The sequence below is a fragment of the Rhipicephalus sanguineus genome, chromosome 3 (assembly GCF_013339695.2).
Source record: "Rhipicephalus sanguineus isolate Rsan-2018 chromosome 3, BIME_Rsan_1.4, whole genome shotgun sequence".
Taxonomy (NCBI): Eukaryota; Metazoa; Arthropoda; class Arachnida; order Ixodida; family Ixodidae; genus Rhipicephalus; species Rhipicephalus sanguineus.
Genome location: NC_051178.1, coordinates 145,939,056 through 145,948,974, shown reverse-complemented (window position 1 = coordinate 145,948,974; position 9,919 = coordinate 145,939,056). Strand labels below are relative to the sequence as shown.

Here is a 9,919-nt window from a genome sequence, read left to right as displayed (position 1 = left end):
CCGCTCTGCGATAAGTTTCGTTTAGAAACATGGCGCTGCCCATGTGTTTGCCGCAGAGTTTACGGCTGTGCGTTCTTCGTGACACTTGTTTGGCGACACTTAAATCGCCACGCCACCCCACATCGTTCTTCAGAACAGCGTTTAGCAGACACTACGCCACCAAAAAAGTGCTAAAGCCGCCTCCTGGGACCGTGGAACCGAGTACGGACAAAAGGCCGTACGTCAATGTAGGCACCATTGGTCACATCGATCACGGTAAAACGACGCTTACTTCTGCTATAACTCGCGCCTTATACGACGAGGGACTTGCCTCCTTCATTAAGTATGACGAAATCGACCGTGCTCCCGAGGAAAAATTGCGAGGGATCACAATCAACGCGACGCACATACAGTACAGTACGCGCGCGTACCACTACGCACACACTGACTGCCCAGGGCACGCCGACTTCATCAAAAACATGATCTGTGGCACTAGTCAGATGGATGGAGCCGTGGTCGTAGTTGCCGCCGACGATGGCTGCATGCCGCAGACCCGAGAGCATCTGTTAGTCTGCAAGCAACTAGGCGTGAAAAAGATAGTAGGGTTTGTCAACAAGGCGGACATCGTGGACAGGGACATGCTCGAGCTCGTGGAACTCGAACTCCGAGACCTATTTGAAGAGTACAAGTTCGAAGATTCTGCCTCGTCACCCGTGGTGTGGGGATCGGCCCTGAAGGCCATGGAAGGTGACGAATCGGAGTACGGGCTACCATCCGTGCGCAAGCTCCTGTCCGAAATGGACAGTTACTTCAAACCGCCTACGCGCGACGTTACGGGCCCTCTGCTCATGCCGCTCGAGACCGCGATAAGTGTACGGGGAAGGGGCACCGTCGTCGTGGGAACGTTGTTAAGAGGAACTATGGCCAGGAACCAACAAGTTGAACTCGTCGGCTTCGACGAGACCTTGCACACGGTGGTAACAGAAATACAGCGTTTCAACAAGCCCATCGACGTCTGCCAAGCGGGTGACCATGTAGGCTGCCTTCTCCGTGGAGTCCAGGCTCAAGACGTTCAACGTGGAATGACCCTGGTCACCCCAGGAACAGCGACCCTGGGAAACCGCTTCGCAGCGCAGCTCTACCTGCTGTCGAAGGAAGAAGGTGGCAGATCAAAGCCCATATCGAAGAAGTACATTATGCCAATGTACTGTGGTACCTGGACAATGCCTTGTCGCGTAGATGTGGCAGGAGATGGTATGCTCATGCCGGGAGAGTTTGCCGAAGTGGAGCTGACGTTGCCAAAGAAGATGCTGATGGTTGCAGGCCAGAGCTTTTCCATCCGTGAGGAGAAGCATACTGTTGCGACCGGAATAATAAGCAGGATCCTTCCGAGTGTTATAGCCACTACGGCTCAAGTCGGAAAGATAGACCTTGGTAACATAGAAGCACGGAAGGCTTCGTGAAGTGTTTAAGGTACCGTCACCAATGTTAAACATTAGAAAAGTGTACTGAAGACTGTAAATTATATATAAAATGTCATTCTTACTCTGTTCATTGCATTATTATGAATCAGCTGAACACATTGTTACTGCCATTTCTGACAAAGAATATTGCAACTCAAAGAAAAAGACAACTAAGGACCTTCAGCGACTCTCTACTTATCAGTCTAGAAACGTCCTGAAAGCTCCAGCTAATTTTATGTCTTTTCATAGCATTACTTTATTATAGATGGCTTGCACGTGGCATCATGGGTGCAGCTTTTGAATGTACTGGCACTTCACGATGGCAGCTTTGATGAGATACAAGTTGCGGTTAACCTGCTTGAACGTGATAACAACGTGGCAGGAACGCCTCTGTGCGTGAATAACGAAAGAACCTGCATGTGATGTTTTGATAAAATTAATGTGACATAGCAAACATCGTGAACCCCATGCTGGTGCTTTAACACGGCGGCTTCAGTGATGTCAATGCAACTCATCTATATAACGCTGTGTGTAGCTTTTCTTGGGAATACAGAGGTAAAAGAGACACTGTGCTTCTGAATAATAGGTGTCGTAGAAACGTTGTAGTAGAAAACAGCACAACAGACAAGGGCAGATGCACACAGGAGTGCTGACTACCAAATGGTGGTTTATTGAATTAACAAAAATAAATGCGCAAGGAAAATGTGGAAAATAAATAAGGTGGTATACATTGCAAGAACTAAGGCTCCCAAGTTTGTTGGACATCATGTGATGCATGGTGGCTGCCAGCCAGCAACTAACACAATGTGTCGCACTGGATCACTTGAGGCACTTTTCATTTAAACTGCTATACTAGGGCATGCACTGTACAATTCAAACTTCTGTCAGTTTTTTGTTTTGTTTTTTGTTCTTGTTTACCTGTTGTGACTGTTCTATGGTTCACAGGCAACTTTTTTGTGAAATAAGGTTTTCAGTCGGGAGCTGGAGCACCGTCCTGTGTTTCTTGCACAGTTTTATTTTTAACCCTGTTAGTTTCATTCGGTCATTGAAAATCTACTTTTTCATGTAAGTGAAATAACATTAATTTAGATTGGTTCAGCGTCTACCTAGTGAACGTGTTTTCTGGATGTCTCATCATTTGGATGAAAAAGGCAAGATAATAAGGCTTTCACTTGAAAATATACACTAAAGTTACCTGAAACATGTCTTTCTTTTTAGTAACAATGCAATAAAGCTGCAAGTACACTCATAAAAACTTGGATATCTCATCAAGTAGCTCAACGAGGCGTTCGTGTTTTGCCCAGTCAATTGTAGATGAGGTTAAAACCTGCAAGAGGATGTTGTTGAGAACTTTCAGCTTGTGTCGCTCCTTTTGCAGCTTTCTTTTGCTGGGAGGAAAAAAAAGGAAAACAGGTTTGAAAGCCATTAAAAGAGTGGCAATTTCATGGTTTCAGTACACCCTGACCACTATAGACCTTAAGCAAAAACTGCTGCCATCTAGCGGCCGCCATGCGCATTTCCGCCATGTTGAAGGCTACACATGGAACGTACACATGGAACGTACATATTGACGTGTGGCGGCCGATACGAACGGCCATGTCACCATATTTTCGTGTGCCATGCTGTTCTGATTGAGGAAATTGGGGTGCTGAAAAAAAAGTTTACAGGAAACTGACCTCCATGCTATAGATTTCCTCGCGGCCGACGAGAAGCGGCAGATTGTTCCGTTGCTCCGGCTACTGCTGACGACTAACGCCGTGTTTACGTTCGCCATTCTTAATAGATGCGGTATGTGACAGCATCGGCACCCATCAGAGAACACTGTTTCGTGTCATGCCGGAACAAGACAGTTTTCGCGCCGTGTGCTCGCAGACACAAACTACGGCTTCGTGTACGAGCTTCAAAGCTACATCGTGGCTACTTGCACATGCCCGCGCTGCTGTGGACACCATTACTTTATTTACTATATTGCGATAACAATTACATGTTAGACAGGTAGGTCGAGCGCGTCATCGATTCTCAGCGAACGGACCGATTGTGCTGGAGCGTATTGTTTGTACTAGTTTATTTTCAATTGTGGAGTTTAACAAGGTAGCATTTGGTGGGATGCTTTGCGCGCTTATTGCTTCACTATGCGTATTTTTCAAGTATTTCATGTGCCATCACTGCTAAATTCAGAGGGGTGGCCCGGATGGCCTGACATCCCCCACCCCCTTATTTTTCTTTAATTAATACCCCAAGAAGAGCACATATCAAGCTCTCCCAGAAGCTGATCCCCCTTTGGAAAAATCCTGTATCCACCCCTGTGTGCTACCACACAGGGGTGGATACAGGATTTTTCCGAAGGTGGTTTCGCAAGCGTTCAGTCAGCGACGCAAAACTGCCTTGCGGAAACGGGTTGAAATTGTGAGGCGCCAGTAGGCCCCGGAAGGGACGATATGAACGTGAATATTCTTGGTGTATCGTGGTATTTACGAGCACATGTAGTTAGGATATTCAATAAAATACCAGCTAACCAGCACCTATTTCTTGGAGCAACTAACACTTTTCATGTTCACTTTTCGCATGCATGAGAAGTGGAAATTTTTTACATTCCAATCGTGCGGTAATTCTATATATCACATATGTCAGTGACTACAGCAGCGAAATATTTTTGCTTCAAAAATAAAAAAAGGACAACGTTTTATTTAAAACTAGATGAACGATACGTCTGGTCGAAGTAGACTGGCCCTTATGAAATACGCTTTGAAATGGGTCAACAGCACTTTCTTACCGCCATCGCTGTGCCTAGTCGTGTCGCGCGCTAAAGCCTCCTCACAACCATCCTACACTACACGCATCATATTGAGATAGCTGACAACGCTTTATTTGTCAGACAGACAAAATTTATGACCTAGAGCAAAGCTTGATTCTCAATGACGGTGGGCCTACATGTGACTCGGTGATAGACTTGTACCTTCTTCTTGTTGTGAGGCAGTTCTTTACAAGTAATAACTGTCTTCGTAATAACTAAGAAATGCCAGTAACGTGTACATGCCATTACGCACTCGTGTGACGTTTTTACGCCCCTATTGCCCTCTATCAAAGCAGACACAAGCAAGGAGTTATAGCAGTGACAGCGATACGATTCGGACACAAGCCTCCAACATGGCGCCGAATCGGTAGCTTCGTCAAGCCTCCGACAGATGGCAGCAATTTTGCATAAGATCTACAATGCTATGTTGCGGATGTTGCAAAAAAAAAAAAAAAGCAACCCAACATGGAACAGGAGATGACAGACAATTTTAGGGGTTCTAAAAGTATGGATTACAGAGCAAATTTTTGTAGCTTATACTTGGGTAAGATTAAAGAAAGGCAGAGTTTGATAGGTGATAAAACTGAAATAGAAAGGTAACCAGCAGTTTATTATCACAGCAATAGAACAGGTGCAAAGAGAATAGAAGAACATATTGAAGGAAGTGATTAGATTTGGAAAGAGTAGACACATGGACGGTATTAGACACACAGTTCAGGGGAAATTAAACATCCAGGCAATATGTGTCTCAAACATAAGGCACTGAGCCATGCTCCTAACTTGGGCTGTGAAAAATGGTATATTTTCTGTACCTTGTCCACATCTCTCTTTCCCTCCAGAGTCCAGAGGTTACTATTCCTATTAACAACCTGTTCAGATCAAGCCTAACTGGTGATTTTTAGCAGCATACCCTCATTTAACAAGCTTCAAACCTGAGCTTTTGTAACATGGCATTCTAAGCTTACATACTGTTTCCTCTCAGCAGTTCTGTTCTGTCATACAATGTTTGCTGTGTCATAAGTACCTCAGCTACTATAGTATTTCTCTAAGCTAAGCCATATAGTAATATATGAAACAGATACAAAAACACATAAATGACTGGAACAATCACAACAAAACTAATAAAAGTAATACTGCAATGATAAATGAATGATATCTACACTTTAGAGTCTTCGTCCATTCAAATGCAAAAGTCCTACAAGTGTTCTCCACATACTAAATGGATGGTAGATCCGAATACACACTCCAGTCAAGTTTCGTCCATAGTACACAGCCATAAGCATGCCATTTCGTGCATAATTGTATGGGACTATTTATCAAAAAAAGTGGCCTGCATGAAAGGGATAATTGACAACCACCCATTTGTAGCATGAAGCCACAAGTAAATCCATGCGGATAACTCAAAAAGGAAGCCTCTTAGTTGATGACAAATTCATCGTTGTCGGGGGATCAAACCTGGGATGAACGCCTCTCTGGGGCGGTCGCTCTACCAACTGAGCGAACCAGGGTGCTCACAATTGGCAGCACAAGGGCGAAACAAAGCACACAGACAAAGAATATTGAAGAACTCATATGTATTTTGTTGCAGTGCACAGCAACGAAATTCAGGATGCATTCGTTGTAGTGCACAAACTTACTTTTCCACTGAAGGCTTGCCTCCTTGATCCAGCCTTCTGTTTGATGAAAACTTCTTATCAATATAACCTGAAAAATTTTTAACATCACTTTCATCAAAATGTCCAACGTTGCATTAAGAAGAACCAAAGATCACAGAAGTGGACATCAAGGAATGAACATTTTTATCGTAAAGTTGTGCAGCACCATGAATGTGTGCAAATATACATTATTCATGTAGGAATCATTCACAGAACAATCTACAAACCAGAGGTGGCATTCTCGAGCAACCGCTTTCATTTATATTTTCGCTTTCATGTGACTAATGCCCAATGCGCATGTATCTGTTACGCGCTGTCAAACAGCATTTTGCACTATTTACGTGAAAGATTGTAAACATGAAACAATCCTCAAAAGTGATCACACTATACTTGCGTACAACTTTTCTTGGCAATGAAGCTACTGCACATGTACTGCTCCGCGAAGTGGTCCGGTTCGGTGCGTGTTTCGAATTAAGCTGTGGTTTGTGAACCTTCCGCATCTCCTGTGACTGCCGATTGATTATTAGAGTGGCCATCACAGGCTTCGGCAGCCATTTGATAGTGAAATTCGTCACAAGCTCCTCTGGCAAGTAGTCGGAAAAGCTGGAGGGTGACGAGCACTCACCTGAAGACGAAGACGCCATTTTGACTGTGAGGTCCACGTAAAAGGTGTGACGTTTTTACACACGCAAAACCGCGAAATCAAACTGCATAAAGTAAAGTGAATATAAATATCTCCTTGGTGTGTGCTGACCCTCTTTTTCAAACAGCATCCTGTAGAAAATAAAGTAATATTGCTGTTGTTTTTTTCCCACGCAAAAACACAGACGCAATTGTGGGACTATATTCTTCAGAGGTAGCACACGCGCAGTTCGGCTCTGTAGCCTTCCCTTCATTGCCGAGAATAATTGTCCACAAGTATAGAACATCATACTCCTTTAGTAAATTTTAAAGGGGCCCTGCAACATTTTTGCAACGTCGGCAGAAAATGCCGCTGATCAGCAGTCAAGGCTCCCGTATACATGTGAGCCAAATATTATAGCACTGCACGCGGCAGGGAATTTACAATTATGTTTCAAAGACAGCTAAATTGTTTGCTTTTCTCTCGACGAATTACATCGACAACAGGCCCGATTAGATCAACGATGGGAGGGATACGGCCATTTGATGATCGTGAGAATGTGCTCAAGGTCATGATGCAAGCTGGCATAGCTTCTTACCCTTTTGTCAGCAACCCCGGTGTAACTTCCAGCACATTTGAAGGGAAAAAGCACTCAAAGCATGCAAATCCCTCGAACTCCACTCATACTTGATGGATTCAAAAAATTTTTGTGGCAATCAGTTCGTGAGGCAATAAACTCTGCCATCGATAAACGTTGCAAAAGGAAACACGAAGAACACAGAGAATTCCGTGTTTCCTTTTGCGTTGTTTTACCTATGGATACATACCAACTCGCTCGCATTCAGATGCTATTAATAAACTCTGATAGTGAAGCCATTCAGCGATTATTTGGAAAAATGTTGCAGGGACCCAACAACTTTTAAGAAAATCCATAAGTGCACGAAACATACTGTCAGAGGCATTAATTCTACACTTGATAGGCTTAGCCAACGATGCATATCTGAAGCGTATTAAGGTGTTATCACCATTATTTCTTGCACATTTAGAGCATCATAACTAAAAAAAAAGACAGTGGGAAAGACTCACTATGGTAAGCACTCTTCAACTTCGATATGTTTGCATTGGCCTCTTCAAGCTCCTGAGAAGACAAAAAAAAGTGTACACTCTGTGTACTTGAGCTTTTTATGAGGCTCACAATTCACTTGAACATGTGCATAAGCAGCAATTCACATACCTGCCTTTTCTTCATGACCTCTTCGCATATTCGTTGATTCTCTGCACAGAGGGCCAGGAGTTCACTGTTAAGTATCAAAGAACACATGCAAGAAGTGTGGTTCTCATTCTATCTCCACAACAAATCAACATCCCAAAGCAAGACACAGCAGTGCTGATCAAACGCAACGTACTTGTCCTCCTCTATCAACAGCTCCACCTGTTTGTCAGCTAGCTGTAGGCTGAAAGAAGAATGCAGATCAGCAGTTCATAAAACAAGTCACTCAATATGATTCAGAACAATTTTTAATTTCTCTAAACACATCTTCACAACAAACCAGCTTTACACGGTCAATCTTACTCAAACGTCTGCAAGTCAAATGTAACTGCCGGTCACATGTTTGTAGCACGAAGCTACAAATGAAATCCATACACATTTCGCTTCCCAGCAGACGGCAAATTTGTCCTGTACTGGGATTCGGACCCAAGAACAACACCTTTCTGGGGCAATTCCTCTGCCATCTGAGCTTACTAAGAGGCCAGCAGACCACAGCATGAGGGTGAATTAATTATTAACTTGAAGTACTCGTTTTTAGCTTTCCACTGAATGTGGAAAATCGGTTCTGCGCACAAGGTGAAGAAAGGTGAATTTCCTTCTATTGTGAACCTTCACCCATTTTGTGGCAGAACTTATCTGCCATGTTCTCTGCAGAGCAACCGCAACAGTCTTTTAAGAACTTCACAGCCACTAGTACAAAATGAAAGCTTCCATTCACACTTTTAGCTGCTGGCTTACCTTTGCAGCAATGCCAAGTCTGTAGTGAAGTTGTTGATGCTCGCCGCATGCTCTTCGAGTAGTGCAGGCTCACTAATAAAAGAAGATTAAACAATAAGGCTTGACCTACTTATCATTATGCACAGCTGACATACAGCCTTCATAAGAAACAAACGCTCTACATGCCTTTCAGCTGAATCCGGGGCTGATCTTCTTGCTGAAGAAGAAAAAGTTGACGCTTGTTCAGTAAGCTCTCAAGCGTGCTTAACGAAATCTCTAAATGTGAAACCAACTTTCTAAAAGATCTGTTTAATGGCTTGCCGTCATTACTCATGCGAATCAGCTTCATTATAGTTTAATCGTGCACCTGCCATCATTTTTCCTGGAGCTTCTTAATCTCAGCACAGCTTGGCACATGTATGTGAACACAACGTTAAATTGTACAGTCCCAGTGGCTGCCTTGAATACCTGCCTTACAAAACAAGTGCTCTTAATCGCACGCCTCGACTCCCTCCACTACGAGCTTGTGCTTTTATGAATCTTTCTTTGGTGCACACATTTCGCGGTAAGCCATAAGACTAAGGGGAACCGAGAGGCTCGAGAAGCCTCATGTCTTATGTGGATTTGGTTGTCATGTTGCTTCGTACGACTGTCGCCAGCTAAACAGGTGAGATGAAAGGAGAGTAATTCTTCCGTTTCATTTATAGGTGATGCGGAATTAGACCCTTCGTTTCGGCTACGTAAACAGAAAGAAAATGCCGATAGTCCAAAGTGAGGAGAGGTTACAAGAGAGACAGTCAAGCACCCAGAAGAATCCCCAGCGTTTTATGCAGAATAAAAGGCGCTTGCCTTCATGATCAGTCTTGAGGCGTAGTACCAACTCTTCCAAGGTCTTAATGTACTCGTGGACAGGCGAAATGGCCCCATCATCAACCTGATCGCGCGATGATGTGGAGCTGCTTGATCTGTGCCAGGGGTATATCGAGTGCATGTTTAAATGATGCGCGATGGCTTATGACATGCTCAGAACGTACCCACTCATGAAGTTTTGTGCAGCGTAGCTTTGGCTGGCAAAGCCACGAGAGGAAAACCCAGATTCAACGAGAGCCGGAGGAGTCTGAACGCTTCAATCACGACGGCCTACTGGGTTTGAACCACACAAGAGAAAGTCCCGTCACAACACCGGCAAGTTCCCGTTTGAACTTACGCCAGAGAATCTCTGCCTCTGTCTCTATCTAGAGGCCTTCTAGATAGAGACAGAGGCAACAGAGGCCAAAGAGGCTAGGAGCAACGCTAGAAGTCTAGCACATGTTTTAGTTTCGGTTTCATTTCTAATGGTTACTTTACCGCTAGCGGTGTTGTTCTCAGCTAGAAAAAAAAATATTTGAATCTTGGCTACTAATAACAAATAAATTGTTT

General features: G+C 43.9%; 2 protein-coding genes across 2 annotated transcripts; one reads left to right on the top strand and one right to left on the bottom strand.

The window, feature by feature from the left end:
- The first annotated feature begins 28 nt into the window (after positions 1-28).
- On the top strand, positions 29-2,088 carry LOC119387396 (elongation factor Tu). Its single transcript, XM_037654782.2, has one exon. The coding sequence runs from the start codon at positions 30-32 to the stop codon at positions 1,440-1,442; it is 1,413 nt and encodes a 470-aa protein (XP_037510710.1). The 5' UTR covers position 29; the 3' UTR covers positions 1,443-2,088.
- Positions 2,088-9,737, bottom strand: LOC119387398 (uncharacterized). Its single transcript, XM_049413508.1, has 9 exons — positions 9,535-9,737; positions 9,350-9,465; positions 8,683-8,717; positions 8,522-8,589; positions 7,920-7,967; positions 7,748-7,811; positions 7,600-7,651; positions 5,874-5,940; positions 2,088-2,830 (listed from the first exon to the last, which is right to left on the bottom strand). Exons 1-9 carry the CDS (start codon positions 9,540-9,542, stop codon positions 2,689-2,691), a joined length of 600 nt encoding a protein of 199 aa, XP_049269465.1. The 5' UTR covers positions 9,543-9,737; the 3' UTR covers positions 2,088-2,688.
- Positions 9,738-9,919: the final 182 nt, after the last annotated feature.